This window comes from Poecilia mexicana, unplaced genomic scaffold (assembly GCF_051168715.1).
Source record: "Poecilia mexicana isolate PSO_F unplaced genomic scaffold, ASM5116871v1 scaffold_2, whole genome shotgun sequence".
NCBI classification, from domain to species: domain Eukaryota; kingdom Metazoa; phylum Chordata; class Actinopteri; order Cyprinodontiformes; family Poeciliidae; genus Poecilia; species Poecilia mexicana.
This window is the reverse complement of record NW_028263371.1, coordinates 544,075-569,947: the sequence shown is the minus strand read 5'-3', so window position 1 is coordinate 569,947 and position 25,873 is coordinate 544,075. Positions and strand designations below refer to the sequence as shown.

General features: G+C 36.5%; 3 protein-coding genes across 4 annotated transcripts in view; 2 read left to right on the top strand and 1 right to left on the bottom strand.

The window, feature by feature from the left end:
• The window catches only part of vav1 (vav guanine nucleotide exchange factor 1), a 30,136-nt gene extending 20,085 nt beyond the window's left edge, over window positions 1-10,051 (top strand). Inside the window, exons 12-29 of the mRNA XM_014974157.2 lie at window positions 4-99; window positions 182-250; window positions 334-420; window positions 506-591; window positions 685-820; window positions 1,276-1,385; window positions 1,887-1,988; window positions 2,071-2,165; window positions 2,253-2,278; window positions 2,371-2,407; window positions 3,097-3,233; window positions 4,788-4,853; window positions 5,044-5,075; window positions 6,867-6,977; window positions 8,135-8,222; window positions 8,344-8,473; window positions 9,617-9,765; window positions 9,854-10,051. Of these exons, the coding sequence (XP_014829643.2) occupies window positions 4-99; window positions 182-250; window positions 334-420; window positions 506-591; window positions 685-820; window positions 1,276-1,385; window positions 1,887-1,988; window positions 2,071-2,165; window positions 2,253-2,278; window positions 2,371-2,407; window positions 3,097-3,233; window positions 4,788-4,853; window positions 5,044-5,075; window positions 6,867-6,977; window positions 8,135-8,222; window positions 8,344-8,473; window positions 9,617-9,765; window positions 9,854-9,907 (1,611 nt within the window). The 3' untranslated portion in view covers window positions 9,908-10,051. The remainder of the gene's footprint in view (window positions 1-3; window positions 100-181; window positions 251-333; window positions 421-505; window positions 592-684; window positions 821-1,275; window positions 1,386-1,886; window positions 1,989-2,070; window positions 2,166-2,252; window positions 2,279-2,370; window positions 2,408-3,096; window positions 3,234-4,787; window positions 4,854-5,043; window positions 5,076-6,866; window positions 6,978-8,134; window positions 8,223-8,343; window positions 8,474-9,616; window positions 9,766-9,853) is intronic.
• Window positions 10,052-18,187: 8,136 nt separating this feature from the next.
• On the bottom strand, window positions 18,188-21,085 carry ubl5 (ubiquitin like protein 5). Of its 2 annotated transcripts, none has more exons than XM_014974141.2 (5): window positions 20,961-21,085; window positions 20,651-20,715; window positions 19,731-19,814; window positions 19,607-19,644; window positions 18,188-18,430 (listed from the first exon to the last, which is right to left on the bottom strand). In XM_014974141.2, the coding sequence occupies exons 2-5, from the start codon at window positions 20,704-20,706 to the stop codon at window positions 18,387-18,389; spliced, it is 222 nt and encodes a 73-aa protein (XP_014829627.1). In that variant the 5' UTR covers window positions 20,707-20,715; window positions 20,961-21,085; the 3' UTR covers window positions 18,188-18,386. The 2 variants fall into 2 exon arrangements, with proteins under 2 accessions (XP_014829627.1, XP_014829635.1); XM_014974149.2 differs by having other exon boundaries at window positions 20,983-21,083.
• Window positions 21,079-25,137, top strand: pin1 (peptidylprolyl cis/trans isomerase, NIMA-interacting 1). The gene is made up of 5 exons (XM_014974131.2): window positions 21,079-21,334; window positions 23,038-23,120; window positions 23,523-23,631; window positions 24,103-24,213; window positions 24,348-25,137. The coding sequence occupies exons 1-5, from the start codon at window positions 21,094-21,096 to the stop codon at window positions 24,455-24,457; spliced, it is 654 nt and encodes a 217-aa protein (XP_014829617.2). The 5' UTR covers window positions 21,079-21,093; the 3' UTR covers window positions 24,458-25,137.
• Window positions 25,138-25,873: the final 736 nt, after the last annotated feature.

The following is a 25,873-nucleotide window of genomic DNA, read 5'->3' as shown; positions in this document are numbered from 1 at the left end:
CAGGAATGTTCAAAGAGAGCAAACAGTGGCCGTTTTTCCCTCAGAGATTTACTCATGGTTCCTATGCAGAGAGTTCTTAAATATCACCTGCTGCTACAGGTCTGTGTGGACACTAATGATAAGAATGTCCCTTTGTTTCCTGGCTGGTTTCATGCAGTGTGATGTTGTTTGATTGTGTTAGGAATTGCTGAAACACACCACTGATGCCGTAGACAAGGACAATCTGCGCGCAGGTCTCGATGCAATGAGAGTAAGTGTGTTGTGTTACCATCTTTTAATCAATATCTAGAACTGTTTGACTTTCTACTCAGTCATTTCTGTGTGTATTATCAGGACTTGGCTCAATGTGTGAATGAAGTGAAACGAGATAACGAGGTCATCAAACAAATCACCAGCTTTCAGATGTCCATAGAGAACCTGGTGAGGTCATATTTATTTTTGTGTGTGTTTGTTTGTTTTCTCTTTGATTCTTCTGTGGGTGACGTTGATCATTTCTCCTCCTCAGACTCAGTCTTTGGCTCTTTTTGGTCGCCCAAAGATCGATGGAGAGCTGAAGATCTGCAGCTCAGAGAAAAAGTCCAAGCAGGACAGGTTTGTTTTACCATCATCATCATCATCATCATCATGGTTATCATCATGTCTGTAGTGTTGCGCTGTGTTTGACACTGTTTTACTTTGAATCAGGTACGCTTTCCTTTTTGACAAAGCTGTGGTCATTTGTAAAAAGAAGAGTGGAGAAACATTTGAGCTCAAGGACATCATTGAACTGCATCACTTCCAGATCCGAGACGAAACCACAGGAGAAAAGGACAACAAGAAGGTGAGGTCCATTTTGCTACAGTAACACTTGTATGATCTATTACTTTGCAAAAATATTCACACCTATTGACACATGGCACATTATAACCACAAATCAATTTTAATAGGATATTATTTGATAAATCAACATAACTGTCAAGAGGATTATAAATGGTGCATAATTTATTTTATTTTATTTTTTTTTTACAAAGAAAATAAATAAATGAACTGAATACCTTTAACTAAACTGTGAAACTAATGGTCTCACAGTTTACCTGGTTAGTAAATTTGTTTCTTCTTTGTGAAATTTAATCTCAGAAAAATTGCACTCTCTCTGTTGGAGAACATTAGAGCTGAAGCGCAGTGTTGATCTATTCCATATGATCCCAAGAAAACAATGTTTGGGGTTTTGAAAAATGTGAAAAGCAATTATTTGTACTGTCTAAGTAGACAATGTGTGTGTTTGTGTGTGAACAGTGGTCCTATATGTTCCTCTTGTTGGATTGCTTCGGGAGGTGTGGCTACGACTTCTTCTTCAAAACCAGAGAACTGAAGAAAAAGTGGTTGGAACAGTTTGAGATGGCTATGTGAGTTACCGCAAAATGGAAAAACACAAATACAGCTGCAAACTACAACAGAAAAAAACAACAACGAAGAACAGCAGTGGCTTGTATTTTCACAGCTGAATGGTCAGGTGTTTCCCCAAGGAATTGTTAAAAAAAAATTCATGAGACTTCATCACATGGCTCACATCGAAGCTGCTGCATGTCTGAAGTTAGAAGACATGATCTGCGAGTGTGGAGGGGTTTAAAAATTGATCAGAAAAAAAAAAATTCTGAAAACAATCTATATCCACACAGTATGAACTTAACTCACACAGACAAATCTTACTTGAATTGCCTGATACTTTGCAGTAGTGAACCCCACAGGAAATGTGCGGAAATCTCTCATTTTGTTTATTGTCTCATTTGCATTCCATCTACCAGAGCAGATACATTCATTATCTTAGCTTTTATTCAACCACAACCAAATAAGAGCAGCTGTGTGGAGCTTTCATCAAAGCCTTCATATTTTGTATATAACTGCAGGTCAAACATGTGTCCTGAGAACTCCACTGCAAACAACCACAACTTCCAGATGCACTGCTTTGAGGAAACAACCTCCTGCAAAGCCTGTTCAATGCTTTTAAGGTATTTTTTCCTATCTCCCACAACTCTTACGATAATAAAAAAAAAAGTTAACTGAGGTGAAATCTGTCCATGCTGTCACCAGAGGGACATTCTTCCAGGGCTACCAGTGCACCCGTTGCAAAATGGCAGCACATAAAGAGTGTTTGGGCAGAGTGCCGGGATGTGGACGAAACTCTGGTCTGTATGAAGACATTCATAGCTGTAAAGCCATTCTGGATTTGTTAAATATTTCTTCTTACATGAACTGTCCTGTTGAATTTACAGATAATTCTGGCAATATTAAGAGACAGGTACAAAATTGTTTTACATGAACAGAATCAAATTTCCTCTTTAAATGAAATTTTGTGACTATAAAAATGATCATTTTATTTTGTTCTCTCAGGATAAAAGTCACAGAGCCTCAGGGAGTTCCAACACAGGTGAGGTGAACAATAAACCTAAACTACCAGTTTACAGCTTTTAACCTGTCTGCCGCAGCATGTTAGTTCTGTGGTCATGTTATGCTGTCAGATTCTTACAGGTTTTGTTTATATTTGGTTTTCATGTCACACTTTTCTAAAGTTGTAGACGATCACAAATTAGTTGTAATTAGTCATATTTATTTAGAGTAAAACTATTTTTAAGGCTTTTGGATTGTAGGGAATTACAGCTCACATTATCCACAAGTAGAAAAAACATGGAACAGGAGAGACCGTTTCCTGGAGCGGTTGATCTCTGGGAGCACCTTCAAAGGTCATCAGGAGGTCAGAAAAGAACCCAGATCTAAACCTCTGCAGGCCTCACTTACTCTTTTAGAGGAGGAGCATCATACTGGCAGTCAGATAGTGTGATGGTCAAGCTCTGCTCCAGAAAACGCTGAAGGATAATGTCTGGCCATCGTTTACGATTATGCAGCAGATTTGGATCATTTCTTGCCCTTTATAGAGGAAAACATTTACAAACTGATTTTGGGATTTTCCTAGATTGTCTGGTGGAAAAAAAAACATATTCTCATGATTGAAGACAAATCTGTAAATGTTTATTTTTACATTTCTGGACGCGAAAGTGATTGTGATATAATGTTCTTTCAAACATTAAATCATCACCTCTGTTTCTCTTTCATTTCCAGCATGTCCAAAGATGGAAGTGTGTCAGGAGTATTATGGTCTGCCGCCGCCCCCCGTGGGCTTCGGCCAGCCCCTTCAGCTCTTCAGAGGTGACATTATCGAGCTGACCCGCGCTGACGTTGACCTGTCCTGGTGGGAGGTAAGACTGGATGTGCTCAGTATTCAGGGGTCACTCAACTTTTTTGTGCAGTTTTCAGAATTTGTTGGAGTTGCTGCTGTTCCTTTTTCTTTTTCATCTCATTTTCTGTTTTTTACTTCCTTCCTGAAATCAAGGCTTCACTCCACAGCTGCTGTCTGTGGTCTTTGCATGATATGAGATTCATTTGAAAGCTGGCTTGAAAACTAAATACATTGCAATGGCATTTCATTTGGCTGCAGAAGCATTTATATGCCCCAGCTCTGTGTTATATTGCTGGTAAATAAAACTCTGCACATAATTTGTTAAAAAGATAAGCTGAAATATTTTACTTAAAACTGGTTTGTCAGCATAACTTTATAGCATCTCCAGAAGAAAAGCCTTTTTCTGAAAGCTGAAAGCTTTTCTACTTCACTTAGTATTAACTAGTCAGTAACATCGGTGTGATATTCTTCCACAACATTTACTGGAAAGCTAAAGCTGCTTTAAAATGAAGAGTTATTATATCCAGAAAATGGAAAAGAAAAGGAAAGGAAAGGAAAGAAAAGAAGGGCTTCTACTCAAGATTGGTAATAAACACAAGGAAACACAAAGATTGAAAAACAGTACGAGTGGAGACTTTGATAAAACTTATAACATGAACATGACTGACAGCTCATTGTAAAAGATGCATCATTTTAATATAAGGTTACATTTCTACACCAATTTAGTGTAAAAATGGATGTGTGTTTATGTACTGTGTTGAACTTTTGCCATTTTTCCAAGACCATTGCAGACCAATTAAAGATGCCTTGACATTTGGGCTGTAGTTAATTAGTGTTAACTTTTACTTACTCCTGTGGGGTGTTTAAAACCATGAACTTTTCCACTACACACAATGTAAAAACAGTTCAGCACTAAACTGAGGAATTTTGGAACCAATCTGCAGAGTTTCTGGACACAAGTGTTTGGTTAAACTCTGACTCTTCTCCTGGTTGGTTAGTTAGTTTTCTGTTTTATCACATCTCTTTGTCTCCAAGTAACCACTTTTGAGTTTTTCAATATGGTTTGTATGTATGTGTTGATTGGGTAATTCTCAACAGAAAATACCATTTAAAAAAATTTATTCAATTATTGTTGAACAACCAACTGACTCTGTTTTATTCCATCTTTTGCTGTCACAACTCTGTGTAAGCGCTACCAGAGCTGGAATCTGCCAACAGATGACAAACTGCTGCTTGTGTGGGGGGGGGATCAATTTCACTTCAGTTGAAATGGCTAATAAATAAATTCATAAACAGGAAAATTAAGAAAATTATATCGATAATTTCAATAAGTTTTAATTAGTTTTACACACTTGCAATATAGTTCATGATAATTATGGTTTTTCCCCCATTAATTACTGTAGTTAATTTCAGTTAACATGTTTTCTGAATTTCATTTTTGTTATGTCAATAGTTAGTTGACTATAAAAACCTTGCTTCAAACCTCATTTGGGTTTTTATGTAGCTAAATGATTTATGTCTGTATATAGTGTTTCTGTGCTGTAATCTGGTCATGTGACTGTGTGATTCTCAGGGAAGAAATCTGACAGCTGGTCAAGTGGGATGGTTCCCGTGCCAGAAGGTTCAGCCTTACATCTCTGTAAGTACAGCAGGCAGCACAAGCTGGCGTAACAAAACACAAGCTTCAGTTTGTTGTGTTTTGAACTAGTTTCCAGTTACCACCATTTGTAGCACAAAAGCAAACATTCATAGTATTAGGAAGTGAGGAATTGTTACAGCTATGACCACCGGCTTACATATAACCTCTGTGTGATCTGGTTCTTTTCCAGAGGCCAACCCCAGACCTGTCCGACTTCCTCTGGTGAGTATGAACAGGAACTGAGCAAAGTGACTGACTCACCAACCACAACTAGTCTCACATCGTATGCAATTCAGTTCTTAGCAGACCTGACTGGGAAACACCACAATCCTGACACAGAGAAATAAACACTATTGTTAGCCATAAAACAGAAGCGCATACTGAGGAAAATATGCTGGTGTTTGTAAAGTTGTACTTGCAAGATACTGTTGTGCAACACTGATGGGGCGATACAGCTCAGCACGGTTTCTGCCGTGCAAAATGTAACTCCAGTGTACAGAGATTGTTGTCTCACTATAAGTAATATGCTACAACAAATGATCAAGATTGTGATTAAACTTTTGAGAAAAAAAAGATAATATATGTGAAGCAAACGTCACTTTGCAAGAAGCCAGAATCTTCTACTGCTGCCACCTAGCGGTCAGTATTGTTAAAGTACACAAAATGAAATCTCGTCTGGACTACAATTTCCTTGACTTTTTTATTTTATTTATTTTATAAAAAGGATTATATCATCACCTAGCAGAGTCTGTGTATGTACGGAAGAGGATTGGGACCACTGAAAAAAATTAAAGAATTCTGACTTTAATCTCAGATTAAAGTCAGACTGAGATTAAAGTCAGTCTTTAATCTGAGATTAAAGTCAGAAGTCTTTATTTTCAGTGGCCCTAATCCTCTTCCGTAGTAGTGTATGTCTGTAAAATCGACATTTATTTTAAACATTTGTCATAAGAGCTAATTAGTCACACCAGTAAAATAAACAGCACAGACAAAATAAATTAAATGAAAAGCTTAATGAAACTGTTAATACAACTGAGATAATAAGTTAAGTATTTCAGTAAATACCAGGCCAATTTTCTGCACTGTTTTAGAATTGTAGTCTACTTATAGTTTTAGCGATGGCAGAGGAGGAAATGAAGGAAGGCGTTCAGTCATTTCCAAATATTGAATTAACATTAACAGCCACTTCGTTCGGATCAGCTATTCTCTCTCTTTGCGGTGAAAGATGGTTGTTTTCAGGACAGGTGATTTCCAGTAAACTTCTTTATGTGGAACTGGCACATTACATACATCACGGGTAAACATTGGCGATTGGTCAACATTTAAAACTTAAACACAGGCCACACCTCCAGGAAGGAGGGGTTCAGAGGAGCCCAGGCCCTCTGAACGAAGCAAAGTGAACCAGGGTCTGGTTTTCACCAGGGTGGTGTGATGATAAATCAGGGACAAATCAGTGATTTTGGCCCAAAATGTGATTTTATACTGATGATACTAACTAAAATATAAGTGAATAGTATGTTCTTTTGTTTTATCCGCATCCGATAACTGCAATTTGCCTCCCAAAAACATATGCTGCAAATGTGCAAAGGTTGGACAGAATTTAAGGAAGCCCACAGAGATGGAGGCACATTACTTCAACCTCATATTTCTCCACAGACCTCCTGTGGCTTTAGAATTGATTTAAAGACTCATCTAATAACTGATACTTTACAGAGGAAGAATGGGGCAGTATGTTTACTCTGCCAAGCTCCAGAACTTCTCCCTTAAACAATTATGAAGAGTTTTTGACCCTTAACACATTTTACTATTGAACTTAGATTTTGTTTTGCTGTAACTAAATTTTATTTGTTTTTTGGTTCTTCTGATATTTTCTTGGTTGAACTATTTATTATTATTATTATTATTATTATTATTATTATTATTATTATTCAGAGCACTTATCTTTCATATACTCATGAACTGTACTTTGGTTTTGTTTCTCAGCTTATGTTTTTGTCATCACATTGATTAAAGGTTTGCTGGAAACATGGACCGCATTGCTGCCAAGAATCTGTTAATATCACGTTCTGATGGAACATTCCTTGTGAGGCAAAAGGATGGAGGAGAGTTTGCAATCAGCATCAAGTAAGAAGCCTTTAGCTGTTATGTTTCTCTGTTGATGAAATATTAGTTTTGTTATAGCAACAGTGAAAAGAGTGTGCGTTGTTAGCAAAAGCTTAATTTGGATAAAAAGGGGTTTTCGGTTTGTTTGTCTTGTGAAAAATGATCTCACATTTAATTAATTTAATGATAATGTCTGCTTTAATATCCCTTGAACGAATACGTTTATAGATATTTTATTTTTAGATAATTTCCTGGGATAGACAATGTAAAGTTCAGGGACGGTCTTCATGCAAGTGGAAAAGGTCATTGAGAGAAAGTCACAAGCCAATCAGGGAACACAGCTCTGTTCAGATGAGACCAAATATGATGGTTTTCACCTGCAAAACACTATATGAGGAGTAAAACTAAGACTTTATATCAACCTAAGCTTTTCAGGCTCAGGATCACTTAACCCATTTAACAAATTTGTGGGCAGGGCTGAGAGCTGTGAGCGAGGCGGCCTACAAACATAACTGACAGGAAGAATGGGCCAAAATTCTAGCAAACTTTTGTGATTAGCTTATGAAAAGGGATACCCAAAATGTTTCACCGAAGTCACACAATTCTTTTTAAGGTCATTCTGGCAGCCAGACAAGAAAAAAAAAATCCCTCCAGCATGTTCTGGTTTTCATTGAGGGTCTCATTCCAGTTGAGACCCTGAATCAGGAAGAGGTCAGAGGTCATTCTGGTCTGTAACTGAAACAGGTCCACTGACTCCTTCTGATCTAGAGACATGCAGTAATATTTTTATGTTAATGGAAGGAAAATTGTGATTTTTGTCCTGCTTTAAATGTTATTCTAGATTATCTTCAAGTGATTGTTGTAGCTTCATCTTGCTAATTGTGGCTAAAAACAAAGTAAACTACATGTGCAAACTGTTTCATGTCACTTCTTCTCAATCGAATACACCTTTAAAAAACAAAGGATTTCATCTTGTTCTGACTGGAAATCACTGACATACAAAGGCAGCTCTTGTTTGCAGAAGTGGATTCAGAGTGAATTACAATGGACTTTCTGTTTGTCGCTGGTAATCTGTCAGTAATTTAACCAAAGAACTGTCTCATATTTTTCTTTGTTTTATTTGTGAAAATGACGGTCTGTTTAAAATGAAGCTAATAATCCATCTGGGTGCTCTCAAGGTTCAACATGGACATCAGACACATCAAGATCACCTCCTGTGAGGGCCTCTACCGCATCAACGACAAGAAGGCATTCAGAGGTTTAATCGTAAGTTTGAAGTAGAAGAGCCATTCTTATCTCAGGGATTTCTTATTGACAAAGTTTCCCTTTTTTGTTACCAATCTATGTTTTCTCATCAGCCCTTTTCTTTTTTTTCTATCTTCATCAGGAAATGATCGAGTTCTACCAGAAGAATTCTCTGAAGGAGTACTTTAAGGATGTGGACACAACACTGCGTATCCCTTTTAAACAGCCAGAGCAAAGCAACTCATCTAACAACACACCACACACAACCTCAGGTACAGAAGCCTTCCTGTGAGAACCTTAAAGTATCAGTCAGGCTAGCTGAGGGACTATTTATGGTTGCTCTGTTATGCTAATTAGATGAGGAATTAAGTGACAATGGACATTTTAGTCCATTTCCAGTATTTATTAAAGGCGCATTTATACATTATATGGAGCCTTTACACACAAAGCTGTATGTTTCATGCATATGTTTCTATTTCTGTTAGCATTGCTAAATGAAAACTCCAGATTTTGCTTGTATGAAAATTAGAAATGACCTGAGACTAATAAAAAATACAGAATACCAGCAATTATGCTTAATAAAATCCTTAATTAGGCTGTGTTTACTCTACCACCAACTTTCCCTTATTGGACACAGCACTTCATGGACAGCCGTGTTCTTTAGCAGCAGCATTTTGTGTTTTTCGTGCTTGCAGAGGGTGTCAGCGACGGTGAAGGACAAGACACAATAATGTCGGAGACAAAAACGACAAAACTCAGGCAGAATGTTAAGGTTGCCCATCTGGCAAGTTGATTCCAGTGACTACAAGAAAGGAAAAAATATATTTAAAAATAGGAGGTCGTATCTGTGTTTTTGCCAATGGAATATGTTTTCTTCATGATTTAATGCGAAATATAATTTTTAGCAGCTGAAACCTTTATGTGGTTTTTGTCTGTTTTGTCAGGTTAGCAGGATTAAATCTGACATAAAACCGCAAATATTTATGCATTTGTTGTGCATTTTGAAAATAGATGTTTTACAGCTTGTATATTTATTTTTTCAACATATTATTATTATTATTATTTCAAGTGGATTCAGATTTTATTTTACTGAGATCTTATTTGTTTTTTTCATGGTTTATGTAGCCCATTAATGTCTGTATTAGAAAAACTGTTTGTATTGGCCTTATGTAATATCTTAATTTCCTTAATTAAAACAATCATACTGAAAAGTTAATCTATACATGAGTTTCCCATTTTCAATTGAATTTGTAAAATAAATGAAGATTCTGACCATATTCAACTCATTTTGACGTCTTTCTCTTCTGGCTGCAGCTTCAAGTAGAGCATAAAAGACATGAGACTCTCACACAGGTGTTTTAAAACTAACGTTATTTTAAGCCTTTTCATGCTGCAATGTGGACTCTGTCTCACAGGGGGCAGCATAAGGAGCTTTGGCTTGGCGAGGGCCAGATACGACTTCTCGGCCCGGGACCGCACCGAGCTGTCCCTGCGAGAGGGGGACACCATCAAGATCCTCAAGAAGGGACACACAGGCTGGTGGAAGGGAGAAGTCTACGGCCGGGTGAGATTAGCACATCATCTACACGATGACAAAACGTTCAAATATTGAGAGACCATCTTGTCTTACTTGTTTATGCTTCTACTTCCAGGTGGGGTTGTTTCCATCCAACTATGTGGAGGAGGATTACTCCGATTACTGCTGAGATGTGTCAACCTGCTCTGAATGTCAAAGGTTTTTTGTGAGCAACTGCATTAAACTAAATGCATGAGTGTGAAGCTGTGTGTGTGAAAGGAAATGTGGTTCTGCTGCTTGGGTGTCCAGTGATGTGAATAAAATTTTTTATTCAGTTGGTCTCATCCGTCTCATTAATTTATTACAGATTTTGAGCAAACTTTTCTACAGTGTTTTGGTAAACAATTTCACTTGAATATTTATAGAGATATAATTTATGTAATATGAGCTTTAGAAATTTGATCTGAGGTCAATTAAAAGTTTCAAAAATGGGTCTTTACAGTATCTTGTAAAAGTTTTATTTTCTTTGCAGTTCTTCCACATTGTTGCTATTGCATTTAAAAGTTTCAATGTGATCATTACAGTATGTCGGCACAAAGTAAATAATTATAAAGAGACTGGAGTTTGAGCCCACTGCTTTAGTGTCATGCTTTTTGTTTCGTAGTTGACCACAGACTCTTCCACTGATTTGTTTTGTATCTTATAAGGATTGTGGCAAACTTTAAACCAAAGTTTATTTGAAAGCCATATTTGTGGAATGCACATCCAAGACGTTTTCTGACCTCTCTGTGCATGTCCTCCAGTTATTGGCCGTCTGTTTCTCTGCCAGTTTAGGTGGGCAGCCAGATCTCAGCAGGTTTGCAAATGTCCATGTTTGGCTAATGGATTGAATAGAGCTTTATGAAATGTAATTGTAATTTGACAAAAAATAAAACCTCATTATGAGGTTCATTTTAAAATCAGGCTACACTCCTGTCAGAAAAGCTCAACACCAATCTGTTCGAAAGCTGCTGCAAGGTACTTGCATGAAACTAAACTCAGTTCAGCTGCGATGCTTGATAAAGATAAATTAACTCTTCGCACGTCAAAGATGGATGTGATTGCCAGACTATTTGTGGTTTTAAGTCCAGGGCTCAGAATTTGTGACGGAAAGAAGAAAAGGTGACAAAGTCAAATTTTGCAGACATTTGTCGCTGTTCAAAACTTCACATGTGGTCAGTGTGGACTGGGGTGTGAATATATTCAGCTTCATATCTGGAAAACCATAAGATGAAGTAACACATGAACACAGCATATTGACGACTAATTATGGAAGAAACAAAAAATGTCATTTGCATAATTAAAAAATATATAAAATATTCCAATTAGTTAAACGTTTAAAGTGAAATTTACACTAATCACAAATATATCAGAGATTACAGCAAGCATCTATACTACACAAGAAAAAGGAAAGAAACATTTTAAATATTTCAAATTCTCAAAAAAAAAAAAAGCTTTTCTATGAGCAAAGCAATACTAGACAAGATGTGAAGTTTTCACCTGATGAAGGTTACCATCACTCACAAACTAAGTCACAGCTCTTAGTTTATAGCACAGATAAAATGAAACTCGTCATGATCAGACTTGATGAACCAGAGATGGTGTAGCAGATGGTCAAATGAAGGATTGAGGCTTTACTGATGAACAGTGAGGTTTACTGGAAATAAACGATGAGTTTCACTGTAAGACCTGTATGTACAAACACACACAAAAACACACTCTTACAACCACATTTGAACCAAAAATGTACATTCTTGACTACTAAAATTTAAAATAAAATCTTATTCAAAAACTATACCAGTATCCAGATACAATAAACAAACACATTCACAATTTCAACAAATCAATAATAGAAATATTCTTACTTACAAAATAAACATACTTTGTACCTCTATCAAAGGGACCGCTAATAACATATTTTAACAAAGTTGTTTCAACTTGTATTCCTTTTTTTCTGTCGTTAAGCTACCGTTCTATAATGTAAACAGCAGAAGAAAATAAAGGCATCAAATAAAAAACCGGAAGTCAACCATATATCATACAAAATAAAATGAAATACAGGTAATGAGTGCTAAAAAGGGGATACAACCAATAAGGAGCTTAATTTGGGGTTATTTACAGATGGTCTCCTTCTTTCTCCATGGCTCCATTAGGGTCAGTTTTCTTTTGGTTCATTGTGACCCCAGAGTTTAAACTCTACAGCACTGTCATCAACACAGAACCAGTAATGGAGGGAAGAGGTGTGGTGAAGGCAGAGCCATACGAAGAGACTGTTGGCTTTCTCAGCCTCCAGTTCAGCAAAGGTCTGCATCTGTTTATTGTTAAGGAAGAATATTCTCTGAATTAATTAACTTTGGAAGAAGTTTGGCTCTCTCTTCCTCTGGATCCCAGGTCCTCTCGGCGGGCCGCGTGTGGCCACAAGGAAAACAACAATGGGTGTTGACGTCACAGAATATATTGGATATAAACAGAGTTTAATCCAATATAAGACAATGCATAAAATTACAACAGAAACTGCAGAACAACGGAGACATACATTCATTTACCCGACAGACGTGGAAAAGAAGGAAAGAAAGAAAAGCAAAGACGTCCAAAGACGTCTTTGCTAATAAATAATAATAATAATAAATAATAATAATATTTGTTGTTAATCTGTTGCTAAGAGATGAGCATTTTTTTCTGGTAGTATTTAGGCTAACATTACCATTTTGGCTAGTTTTAGCTTATACGCTGTTGAGAAAATAAATTTAAAATAAGCTAGTTTTAAAACTTAACATGTCTTGATTCAAATGCGCTAATTGTGGTTTTGAAATTAGTAATGTAAACTGGCCTATTGACCTTTATTTTATCTGTAGTTCCAGCAGATGGTTTGCTAGGATCGTTTGAACTGCCTTTTGTCTGTGTGGGAAAACAATACAGGAGAAGTTCCAGCTTTTCACACGCATTTGTGAAAGGCCGTAAACACGGCAGGGGTTTCTGGCTTGAGAGAGGGTCAGAGATAGCTCCTGGTTGGATGAGCACAGGTACGCCTTATTTGAATAAATTAAATACAAGAGGATAAAACTTTCTACACAGAAGTAACGAATCAGATTTTGCGCTTGCAACTTCTCCAAAGACGTCTTTGCTTTTTGTTTGTCGTTTCCATCTTTTGTCTTTTTCTCTCTCAGGTAAATTCATGTGTTTGTGCTCTGAGGTCTCTGATGTTATGTGATGTGCTTTTCTGGTGATAGTATGCATCTGTCTTGAATAAATGCTGATTATTGTGACGTTGTTATCTCTGCGTGATCTCAGTCTTTGCGCACAGCATTTTTCTGAACCCGGGCATAAGAGAGGATTTAACGAGTCAAAAGGTTTTTTAAAGTTCAAGAATTTTTCCTCTCTTAACAACGCTAATTTTAACATACTGAATGGTGTAAGCCTATGTTATCCAACAGGCTTGTGACTCTCCCCAAGTTATTGAGTACCAGTGATTCTTGAGAATAGGGACAAAACAGGTCCTATGGATAAAGCATGAAATTTGAATAAAATATACACAAAATATATTTTTTTCAAATATCTAACTAAACTAACCTGGGTCATGTGAGCACAACAATGTATATTTTTCTTTTTTTTGCTGAATATTTTTTTATTTTAAACATTGTAGTCGGTGGATGATGCCTGTAAAAGCCCTTGTCCAGGAGCAGAACTCAATACATTCTTATAGTTTAAAACAATTAAAGAAATACTAAAATTATATATTATGACAATTAAGTATAAGTAGTCATATAAATAATTATAAAAGTATCGATAAATTTAATTAAAAATAATTTTTAGATATTTTCCAACTCCGTTGAAATTTGTCCTTAGTTTTTGTCAACACCGTCAGAAATGAAAAGAATGTAAAAAAATCAGGCATTATTGGGGGGCACCAGAACTTCTGAGGACCCCATGACGTCGTCTTTTCTCTTCCTTTGCTAGGAGGGCTAGTTAGCTCCGGTTAGCTTAAGTTATTCTTTAGTTTTTTCTTCTGTTTTATTCCTAAGTTGTTTGTCACAACCATGATGTGTCAACTCCATAACTGACAATTTACAAAACTTTGATGAAATTTTGCGAAATAAAAGCTTAATTTTGGTATAATGTAAAGATTTCATGGACCTGACGAGCTACAATATGGCCTCCTTCAGAATAACATCATATAAATTGAGGTAGTTTGGCATTTCGTCAACTCCGTCAGATGTCAACTCCGTCAGAGTTTTTCTGACTCTTTCAGTGAAATTGTTGTCAAATCTCACTTAATTGTGCAACTAATTCATTTTAATGTATTTTACATGAATTGCATTACTTCACATGTACCAAGTTTTTCATTTTACTCACTAGTTTGTCACCACCTTCAGTTCTGTGTCAACTCCGTCATGAACTGTCAACTCCATCAGATGGACTTTTTCTTGTTTTTTGTTTTAAATAATATTTATTTTATTTCTTGAGAAGCATTTGTCTGTAAATTGAGTAAAAATATCACTAATGGGGTATTTTAAAAATCATTTTAGATTTATTTTTGTCAGATGGTGATGACAAAGTTTTGGGTCAGGTCAATTAAAAATGTAATTTTTTTTAAAAAATTCGCTACTGGGAGCCTGTACCTTAGCATCTTCATATTTTCTAAACATTATTTGTCATATTTGCATACATAAGGTTGAGAAATAATTAAAAAAAAATATGGGAAAATTAAAACCCATTTTGTCCCTATTCTCAAGAATCACTGGTCATTGTAGCTTACTTTAACATTGATGCTAATTTTTGCCATCAGAACGCTGGGTTCCAAACAACAAGCACATTTTGGCAGGTCCTGTTTAAATTTCTTCAGAAATTTTCTAGCCTCATTCTGAGCTGCAAAGACTTCATCTGGGGGAAAATATCTTCTGGATGGTGCATTGCTGTAAAGAAAAACATTTTAAACAATGGCATCTCTGCAAAAAAAGTCCAGATACTGAGCCACAAACCTTCAGGTTCATAATGCTACAGTCCTGCTCACCATTATTGGTGCTCCTTAATGTTTTGCATAGCTGAGTGAACATCTTCAGAAATAAATGGAAATGTTCAAAACTTTTATCAGCAGGATCTTTCAATTTGAGATCCAAAGTAATTTAACAAAGACAACTGCCATTTCAACATAAATATTTTAATTCCAAAGGACAAAACAGAAAACCAGCATGTGCACTATTATTGACACCCCTCCTTAATATTTGGATGCGCAGCCTTTGGCAGCAATGACAGCCTCCAAACATTTCTTATATCTATAAGCTTCTTACCCTTCTCGGGTGGCATTTTCTCCCACATTTCTTTTGCAATATGCTCAAGTTCTTGTATATTTGCAGGGTTCCTTTCTCCAATGGTAGATTTTCAATTGGATTGAGATCAGGACTCATTGCTGGCCATTTTAAAACAGTCCCATTTTTTCCCTTTCAACTATGCCTGTGTGCTTTTGGAGGTGTGCTTTGGGTCATTATCTTGCTGGAGGACCCAGGATCTTCGCCTCAAACCAAGTTTCCTTACAATGGGCAAGACATTTTGTTCTAGAATTTCATGATGCCTGTGATAAGGTCAAGGCCTCCAATACCAGATGCCGCAAAGCAGCCCCACAGCATTTTGGATCCTCTTATGCTTGCCTGTTGGTATGGTGTTCATTTTTTTAAAGAAAAAACCAGACATACTGTGAATTACCGAAAAGCTCCACTTTTGTTTCATCTGTCCATAAAACGTTGTCCCAGAAGGCTTGAGGTTTGTCCAGGTTCTCTTTTGCAAAGTTCAAGCGTTCTTTTTATATGTCTTTTTTCAGCAATAGGGTCTTCCTTGGCCTGTGCCCATAAAGCCCCACTTTGTTTAGTGTGCGGCGTGTGGTACTTGTTGAAACAATCACACCAGACAGCTCCAGGTTGGTCTTTAGATGTTTGACATGGTGTTTTTTTCACCATTTGCACCAACCATTGAAGACTTCTGTCATCAATTTTTCTCTTCCCCCCAAGTCCACGGAGGTTCTTGATTGTTCCATGCCTGGAAAACTTCTGAACATTACGCACCGTTGAAACAGGGATATTAAGGTCTTTGGAGATAGCTTTATACCCTTTGGAAGTCTTGTGCTTGCAAATAATAGCATTTCTGGTGTCCTCAGACAGCTCCTTTGTCTTTACCATTGTCACACGTGAAGATGGACTAACAGGTGGCTTTTAAAGCACCAATATGACCATTCATTGGTTAATTCATGTCATGTATGGAGGCAGTTCATCACAAGTGATCCTTATTTGTGATTTTCAACAGGTGAGCCAAATTGGGTTTCCATACTGATTTTCAGCAAAGGGTGCCTGTACCATAGACATGGTAAACATTATGTTTTTCTCATCATTTTTATCTTTTTAAATGTTTTTTATCATTTGCTGTTTTGCATCAAGCAAGCTATTGACATGATGATGATGTCAAACAACCTGTCAGGTTCTTGTTTGTTTTAGTTGCTATGGAAACACAAGGACTTATGAATGGGGTAAGACTAAAAATTAAAAATACATGCATAGATATCTAAATACATAAATGTAAGTCAATAAATTTGTCCTGTTTCCAACTCATAGATGTAAAAATCTGAGATTTTACTTATGAGAATACTCGTAAACAAATAAATTAAAATTATTTTTGATAGGTTTTATAAAGACAGTAAGTATTTTTCCAGAAGTTAAGACACACATCAGTCACATTTAGAAAGTGGCTCTAATCTGCTTGACCTATTTTGAACTGTGGGTCAGGAGGATCCTCTTAACCCTCTAATGTCTTTTCTGACCTGGTAAAGTCTTTTTTTTTTTGCAATATCTTTGTAATTAAAACTTTTCATAGTTTCATATTCCAGGTATTCCTAAAAAAAAACATGTAACTGTGGGGTGCTGCGGTGGCACAGGGGTGAAGCACAACGCAGCTGTCACAGGTTCAATTCCTGGCCTGGTGATCTTTGCTGCATGTCTTACCCCTTCCTCTCATTACCAACTTTCCTGTCACTTCAGATAAAGACCACTAGAGCAAGTAAAACATCTTACTGATTTCATGCAATTAAAATTTTAATATACATTTTAAGAAATAGCATTTTTAAATTACCACCCCGTTCTTCTGTAAGTGGGTCTAAAGTGACTTGCATTTATTTCTTAAGGCATTAATGGGAATCTTTGTTTTTTTTTTTTTTACCAACTGTGACTGTCAGAAACACATTTTTTGAGAACCATACACACTGAATCCTAAGTGTCACCCCTGAATGATATTTTACACAACAATAACTCTTACATATAAGTACCTTTATTTTTTACCTCATAAATGTGGGTGGGTGTGCCAATCAATGAGTACTGTGACAGTGTTATTGTTACAAATCAACATATTAGCCTATTTCAAAGTTAGTCAGCTAACGTTATTGCCTAAATTTTACTGTGCATGTGTATTATTTGTGTGCGTGTCTGTGTCTGGATGAGAAAACCAAAACAAAGAGAATATGTTGAATGACATGCATATATTCAAGGTTCTTTCTTGTATCATTACAATAAATAAAATATAAAATCATAGCTATATAAATAAATGCATAAATAAATAAGCCAGAAAAGAATAGAGTGCCTTCTCTGGGTTGGGGAGGATGTCCTGCCCCAAGTGGAGGAGTTTAAGTATCTCAGGAATGAAGGAAAAATGAAGCAGGAGATCGACAGGCAAATTGGTGCAGCGTCTGCAGTGAAGCGGGTGATGTGCTGGTCTGTTGTGGTGAAGAAAGAGCTGAGCCAAGAAGCGAGGCTCTCAATTTACCGGTCAATCCTTCATCTATGGTCATGAGCTTTGGGTCAGAAAAAAGAGGGCACAGATACAAGAGGCTGAAATGAATTTTTCCCCTTAGGGTGTCTGGGCTCTCCCTTAGATATAGGCCTGTCAGTTGTTTGGACTCAGAGCCAGTTTCAGACCCACAGCGCCTGGTTGAAGACCTGAACTCGACAAATTAGATACTTTTAAAGAAAAATAAGTCACTGAAAATGACTTGTTTTTAAAAGAGCGAGCATTTTACTCAGAAGATTTACTTAAAAAAAAAAAAAAGAATGACCAATGTTTTGGAAAAAAACATACTTCTTTATATAGAAAACAAAAGACATCTAGATAAGAACCAGAATTATACCTGTTTGATCATTTTAAACTTTTAGATAATGGATTGATAAAGAAGAGAAACTCAATTACATGTCCAGAAAAATGCAGAAACACTCCACAGATTCATCCTTTTTTTGTTCTCACTTTAAAACTACTAGATCACGTATCAATTAGTTGTGTTTTTTCAAATGTTTAACACAGAGATTGCTAACATCAAAACCAAACAGTGCATCACAAAACAATCATCCAAATGGTTGCGTCTAAAGATAAATTTTTCAAAACTGCAACAATCACCTGCAACTTGTCTTGTGAACACACTGCATTTATTTACAGAATATCAAAAGAAACTGATTTTGATCAGAACATAACTTTCCCATTATGCTGAGACTTATATGACAGCAATGTGTTTTTGTCTGGTGGATGGCACCCCCTTTCAGCTGCACACAGCTGTGTGTGTATGAAGTTGTGTCTGAGCATCTCTGACTTGTGGTCCTCCTCATCTACTGGTAGTACAACTCCAGGTTCATTCCATCGTGGATTTCATCTGCAGGAGCAGCAGTTAAGTACAACAGTCTGACTTTATTGGCACAAGTATAAAATAACCATCAACAAACAAAATGCCGTATAGATTTCTTCTATTTTGGCCAAAGCAGGCTTCATATTATCAAACAGGTTCAAATGAAACAACCTGATTACACACAAGGTGTAGTTTTCACAGCTTGTTTTACTTAATAAGGGGAAAAATGCAATTCAAATGAACCTGAAAAACAAAGAGCTAGTTGCCCTCAAAACTGACCTGCCATTGGATATAAGGCAGTTTATTTGTTTTGTTTTTTTACATCCCTGTGAAGGAATTTTGGGTTATTCTTGCAGCATGGTTTTAATCAAGCATGCCCAAGATGTTAAACGTTATCTCACAGAAACTGAGTTGGAATTAGCACCAGACTTTGAAAAGGCTACTTCAAAACCATCATTTGGACTCGAGCAGCGGTTTTGGACTTGGAATGTTCCCATGGAGGCCATTTTAGCCCAGCCTCTCTTGATTTTATTGTTGAATGATGAATACAGACCTTCATTAAGTCAAGTGAGCCTTAGAGTGCTTTAAATGGATTCTTTTTGATCTGCTGCATGAGTCCTTGGTGTGCTCTGAGTCATGATGATAGGCTGGCCACTTCTTTCTGCATTCATGCATGATGGCTCTCTCTGCAGTCACATCTCAGTAAATTACAGTTATCACTGATTGGTTTTAATGTTGTTGTTTTTTTATAGAAACAAGCAACAAGTGGGGGGGGGGAGTAAAGCTTGTTGAACAGCCAGACTTACTGGCGGAAACCCTCATTAGTAAGTTTAATTTAACAAACTGTGGTTATCAAATATTTGAACACATTTGAAGTAGTTCATTTTTGCTGTCAAAACAGACCTGACAGGTCCTACAAACCACCACCCTCTTGAAGACCTGCTGCATTTTCTGTCAACAAGATATTGGCATCTGGTTAAGTCCCTTTTGTCCCTCATGCAATCTGTCTGTCATAACTCTGCAAAATAGTTTTTGAGCTCAACCCATTTTTGCTCCTGGGCACAAAATACAGTCAAAACAAGCTGAAGCCAACAGGAAACACAACAAACCAAAAAACAGAAACATTCCTTTGTGATTACCAGTAACTTGGTGCAATTTCATTGATCAGCTATAGACAGTGCAAGAGGAGCGCTTAAAGGATACAGTCTCCTAGAGTCACATGGTCCTTAAATATGGTATACCTTTAAAACAAGCAGAAATAAATGTAAGGACATTTTGCAGATATGAACAGCAGTGAATGTGAGAGTATTTCAAATGAGCAATGTACCATTTTTTCAAAACGATCTTGTCATATCGTGTTCCTGTCTGAGCTGCAATGAGCTTCTTCAGATCTCCGATGGTATCCTCTGAGCTGAACATGGAGGTTAAGGAGCAGTGTGATAGCACAAAAACAACTACTGCTTCTGTGAGACAACAAAAATGTCATCTACAGAGGCTGAAATCCTGGTTAGACTATTTTCAACCGTCCAACAAAAATGAACATTAGGAATTGATGATCTTGAAAGAAAACAAAAGGTCAATGATTTAAATGAGGCTCATTTTTTAAACTTCACGTTCAGATAGTGGGCTTATGTTTGTCCTGCTGGATCTCAGTATTTTCTGTTTTTAACACTGGCTCTCAATAAGTACAAATGAAGCTGAAGCAGAATTAATATCTACTTGCTTTTTTATTCCATTTTAGTGCTGTTGGTTCAGCATATCTACATTTAACTGCATTCTTCTAAAAGTGGCTCTGTGTTCTCTGACAGATGGTCGCTTTCTAAGCTGCAATTTTCTTCTTGATGAAAAACAGCTATTCTTTTCCACTATTACCACACGTTTGTTCAGGACGATAGATTATTGCAAAATTAGAGACTCAACACAATCGGTTGGGTTTCTTTTGATATAAAATTAACAATTAGGACTAGGAACCAAATATTACTGCAATGTATTATTGAAATGATCAAACTGGACCGCACTGGATTAATTTGATGATGCATTTCTCTTAAAAGATTGACTAATTTGATGACACTACAGAAATATTTGGCCTTCATAAAACCAAAATATTGAGACAGGACCATGAAAGGAAAACGGATGTCCTTTGAAATCATATCTAAATAGGTTTCACTAAGAAACTGAATAACTAATAACTTGTTGTTGTTTTTCTTATCAACCTACTGCTTTTCACATACTGTCACACAAGGATACTTGCATTTGACTCGGACTTTCTTTCCAAGACGATCGTTGCAAACCACCTCGATCATTTTCACCGTCTGTCACAAAAATAAGGGGAACGTAGTTAGGCCAGCGTTTGGCATAGCTGAACTTGATTAAACAATGGGTCAAAACATGAAGCAGTTTCGTCTGTAAATCCCTAAATTCAACACAGTAACCGTGTGAGTTAGCTAACATGCTAAAAAAATACCGTCGTTAAATTATTATTGTATAAATAAGTAAGCATACGAATAAACAGCCTCTATAATCACGAAGATTTTTACTTAAGTAAACATTAATTTACCTAATTTAAACACTTAACATACATTGAAAGAGCAGGTTGAGAAATAGTTCTCCCTCGCTGGTATGTTCTGCAACGCTCTAGTTCGCTTTGCCGTAAAGCAGGTTCAATTTCTAGACCAATCAAATCAAGTAGAATGTTGATTCACAACAAACGGAATCCAATGGGAGAGAAGGAAGGCCATCGTAGGGCGGGACAAGAACTGAAAACAACTTGTATCGAAAACAAGCTATTAACTGTCGTGTCCTGCGCTGTAACTCCTTCCTTGCTTCGCTGCAACAGTGAATTGAAATTTGAAAACGTTGCTACTACAACAAATATGGGAGACGAAGAAAATTTACCGTCCGGATGGGAGAAGAGAATGAGTCGTAGTTCAGGTAATGAACCCCAATCTGAAACAGGATAAATAAGCCACAGAGTTTTATAAAATTGTATTGTAAGTAGGTTTGGTTCGCTAGCTAGCTGCATGTGCATCGTGGTACAATAAAGAAGGAAACTAGGGAAACCTTATTATTACAGAATGATTGGGTGAAAGACTTGATGTAGAATAAGAAGCCATTAATGCGTTTTTTTCCAGATAGGGTTCGACTTTAGTGATTGTGTCGTTACACGAGGAGCTAATTCATTCAGGTTTGCTGCTGCAGGGCCACGCATGACGTCACCCCGTTGTATAAATTTGCGTTAAAATAGCGCGAGACCCAGAGTTTTAATAAACATAAAAGTATCTAAGAGTCAAATCTAAAATTAAATAAACAGTTGTCTTGGCCTAGCCTTTTAAGAGAATCTTGTTTTAACTGATTTAACAAATGCCAAACTGAGTTAAAGAGGAGTAAATGTCTATTTTTTTTCTAAATGACCCCTGAACTTCAAACTTATTTAACAAACAATCAAATTAAGTACTGGCCTTCATGAAGCAATGTTAGATGTGGCTACACTGTTGACTTTAAAATAAGGGATATTCATTACTTAGTAGTTATCGTACATGCTAAAATTTCATGTTGCAATATACGGTATTTACAACAACATTTAATTTCCCTTAGGGATCAATAAAGTATTTTTGAATATTTTTTTTTTTTTGAATTGTTGAAGCAAAGTACACAAGACTGAATAATGTTTTTTATAGTTTAAAAAACATTATTTAAAGCAACAGTTTTTTTGTACAAACATGCGATTTCGTATAGCTTGACACCTATAACAATTATTTGGGTTATTTTCTCTTCCTTGCTCTCTGACTGCCCTTATTAAAATTATGTATTATTTATTCTCTATTTCTTCTCCTTTACCCATTTAATTTGTTAATAAGGCTGTTAAAGAGTTTTGTAGCGAATAAAGCCAAAGTGCCTCATGTAAATCAGTTGTTAAATGTGTAAAAAAATATATATCGTAGTTAAAGTGCTTTAATGCGTCTGTCATGTTCTAAAAATGTAACCAGACTTCTTTTAATTTCTATGATTTAGATTTTAAATTATTTGTTAGTTTCAAATTTTAAGGTTTGAAACTTGTTTGGGCAAGTTGAATCTTTTGAAATGTAAATGATCAAAGCACAGAGCAAACCAAAATAGTTCTGATTGATTTCCTGCTGGTTCCCATTATTTACAGGTATTGCATGACAACCTTTCCTTGCAATAAGGCAGAGAGCTGAAATCTGAACACTGGTAGAGGAAATTAATGCCAGGTGGTTATGCTGAAACACATCTACTTTGATCTAAATCAGCAAAGTCACATATTTATGTCTAGTCTGACTGGGGTTTTTCTCCTCTTAGAGTTAAAAAAAAAATTGTTTTTTTTTAACTCTAAAGCTACAGGGGTCTTATCATACTGATCAGTTATGGCGCTGATGCTGCTGCGACCAACATGGTGCAGAGAGCGTGAGCTTTAAACACGGGTACTGGCAAACTGTATTTATGCGTTTCTTTCTTTTTGTTGTTGTTTTGTTTCCAAATCATTCCAAAGCCTCATTTACTGTCACTTAATTTGAAGTTAAAAATTGACAAAATTATGTGACATAATCAGTGTTTTGTGTCTGTTGTCTATTTTCCAAAAACATGTAATTTGGACGTCTGTATGTTTGCTCTTGCAGGAAAAGTGTATTACTTTAATCACATCACCAATGCCAGCCAGTGGGAACGTCCAGTAGGAGATGGACGTGGAGAGCCAGAAAAGGTTGAGCTGAAATAATGATTGTTGCAATTTAATCAATTTCATAGGGCAACTAATGACAAGAACTGTACACCATTACCAAAAATAATATATATAATGTATCACTATCAGTTAAGATAAATATGCCTGTGTTACAACCTGAGTCTACTCTTCCAGTTCCAGTGTTGAGTTGTTAACAAAGATAAAGTTAACTCATTTTTGAGAATGTAAACTTGCATTATTATGCCATTATTTATGGCATAATAGATGAAAATAGTCCCAAAACAAATGCTATTGGTTACTGCAATAATTTCTGGAACAATTTATCATCTACAAAATTTGTTATCATGACAGACTTAGGTCCTTTGGATGAATTATTAATGATCTTTGAGCGTAGGGTTCATGTGTTTTCTTTCCCTCTTGCAGGTTCGCTGCTCTCATCTGTTGGTGAAACACAATCAGTCACGTCGACCATCTTCCTGGCGAGAACAAAATATCACACGATCTAAAGATGAGGCTTTGGACCTCATTCAGAGTAAGTAGAGATGATCAGATGAGCTGTAGCAGGATGCCGCTCTGTAAAGGATGAGCTGCTATCAGGTGCAGCTCAGGAGGTTAAGATGTCATTGATATATTTCAGTAACTGATTTCAAAAGTAAAGATTCTTTACTTTCTTTTTTAACATGTGTTAAAGTCATGTTACAGCCTAAGCATCATGGGAAAGAGGAGATGAGAGGCTCATAATCTATGTTGCTTGAGATCCAGCATGAAGTTTTCACAGCCCAAACCAGGAGCAACCATCTTCCAGGAAACGTTAAAAAATTAATATAATTCTAATTGTGTCAAAAAATAAACTTGGTTTTTAGTAGCCGTAAGCTGTAATCATCCATTTTTACAGAAATGTGCATTTGAAGTATTGTATCACTCTGTGTACATAGTTACATAAATTTCATTTTCAAAGATATTGTTAATTGCGTTGTCATGTTGTCTTTGTTTTTCCATGCAGAGTACATCGAACAGATCAAGTCAGGAGAGGAGAAGTTTGAAAGCTTAGCCTCCCAGTTTAGCGACTGCAGCTCAGCAAAAAATGGTGGCGACCTTGGTGTGTTTGGAAGAGGTAAACCCTGAATGGCATCCAAAAGAAATACTTACAGGATTTACAGTGCAATTGTCAATAACTGAATGATTCTAACTTTGTTTTTGACGTGAAAAATTCAATTCTTTGCTGAATGCGCCTTCTGTATGATTCAGGTCAAATGCAGAAGCCTTTTGAAGACGCTTCCTTCGCTCTCAAAGTAGGAGACATGAGTGGGCCTGTTTTTACCGACTCTGGAGTTCACATCATCTTACGTACCGGCTGAAAGGACGGCACCACCTGCTCTCCCACTCCATTGTCATACACGCATTTACTGAAACTAACCCAAGCAGGCCTGCCATTTGTTTGAAATGCACTCATCACCCCAGTAAGTCAAACACATACAGTAATGTTTTAGAGGGGATTATATGCTCACAATCCCACACTCAAGTTTGATTAATAAAATGACTCTGAGAACAAAGGATTATTCCCAAAGACCTGAAGCTTTTATCTACCACAGCAATGCCATGATAGAGAAGCATTAGTGCCTGGAGTTGTGACTGATTCCTGAAAAGCAGATGCTACTGTAACTGACGTGCATGTTTTTAAAATGGACCATCTATTGTTTGCTTTTTCTTCTCCTCCATTCCTGCTGTGTGCCAAAGCAGTTCCTTTATGTACACCATTTTCTCAAGATTTGTAGGTTGGCTGTTTAAATCATTTTCAAGATGTTGTGCATCCCTGCAGACGGAGAATTAGCTGTTCTTTTCCGTTCTACACTCAACATTCAAAAACTAACAGTTTGTTCATTTATGGAAATGACTTCAGAAAGAGCATGTTTGATTTCAAGACGGTACCATTGAAAGCTTGCAGGTTTTAACATCAGGCCCCACAGCTTTTAAAAGCATCAATATTCATTTAAACTGTTGACACTGTTGTAACCGAGGAATAAAGTTATAAAACACATTTTTGTCCCTTTACTGATTTGTTTGTGTTTATGGCCGTCAGTTGGGCATTTTTGGGCTTGTTTTCATAGAGCTGGTTGCTTGTTTCTCTCCCAACCTCTAGCAACACTGAGAGCGGAGCTGAAACCTGTCGGCTCAACAGGCAGCAGCCCTCCTACGCATTGAAAAGTCTGAAAAAATTCAGGATAGTACAAAAATACAGTCAGAATTGAACTGTTCAGTTGCCCAATTTTTAAAAATGACTGGAAAGTATTAATTATTAATATTAAAATATTAATAGTTGCAATAACAGAAAAAAATTAACAAATGATCCGCTGAGGATGCAATTTACATGAAAGTGCTACATTAAACCTGAAACTCAATGTTGCAGATTGTAATATCAGACCTGTGTGAGTCCTAAAACTGCTGCAGAAGATACAGACAGCTCTTGATAAAATGTTTCCTGCCACACTGACTGAATACCAAATATTTGCCTCGTCACCAAGAATCTTTCTAGTTCATCCCTTATTAACAATGTGTTGACCTAAAATTAATATTGTTATATAACACAAATAAACAAATTACTGAAAAAAAATTGACAATTAAAAATCAGGTTAGTTCAGTATGACTTTATTAATTTCAAGGAGAAAGTAGATGTATTAACATATTTCCAACATCTTTGCAAAGCACAATTGCTGAACAACAAAAAAACAACAAAAAATAGTGCTTTTCAAATATTCTGTAAAATTACAGATTGT

Excerpts from the sequence above, each read along its gene's own strand:
- ubl5 (XM_014974141.2), bottom strand. The coding sequence starts at position 20,706 with ATGATCGAGGTGGTTTGCAACGATCGTCTTGGAAAGAAAGTCCGAGTC. Across the intron at positions 19,815-20,650 it reads AAAGTCCGAGTCAAATGCAA|CTCAGAGGATACCATCGGAG; the intron begins GTATCCTTGTGT and ends CTCCATGTTCAG. Across the intron at positions 18,431-19,606 it reads CCATGTGACTCTAGGAGACT|ATGAAATCCACGATGGAATG; the intron begins GTATCCTTTAAG and ends CTGCTCCTGCAG.
- pin1 (XM_014974131.2), top strand. The coding sequence starts at position 21,094 with ATGTTGATTCACAACAAACGGAATCCAATGGGAGAGAAGGAAGGCCAT. Across the intron at positions 23,632-24,102 it reads GGCTTTGGACCTCATTCAGA|AGTACATCGAACAGATCAAG; the intron begins GTAAGTAGAGAT and ends TTTTCCATGCAG. Across the intron at positions 24,214-24,347 it reads CCTTGGTGTGTTTGGAAGAG|GTCAAATGCAGAAGCCTTTT; the intron begins GTAAACCCTGAA and ends TGTATGATTCAG.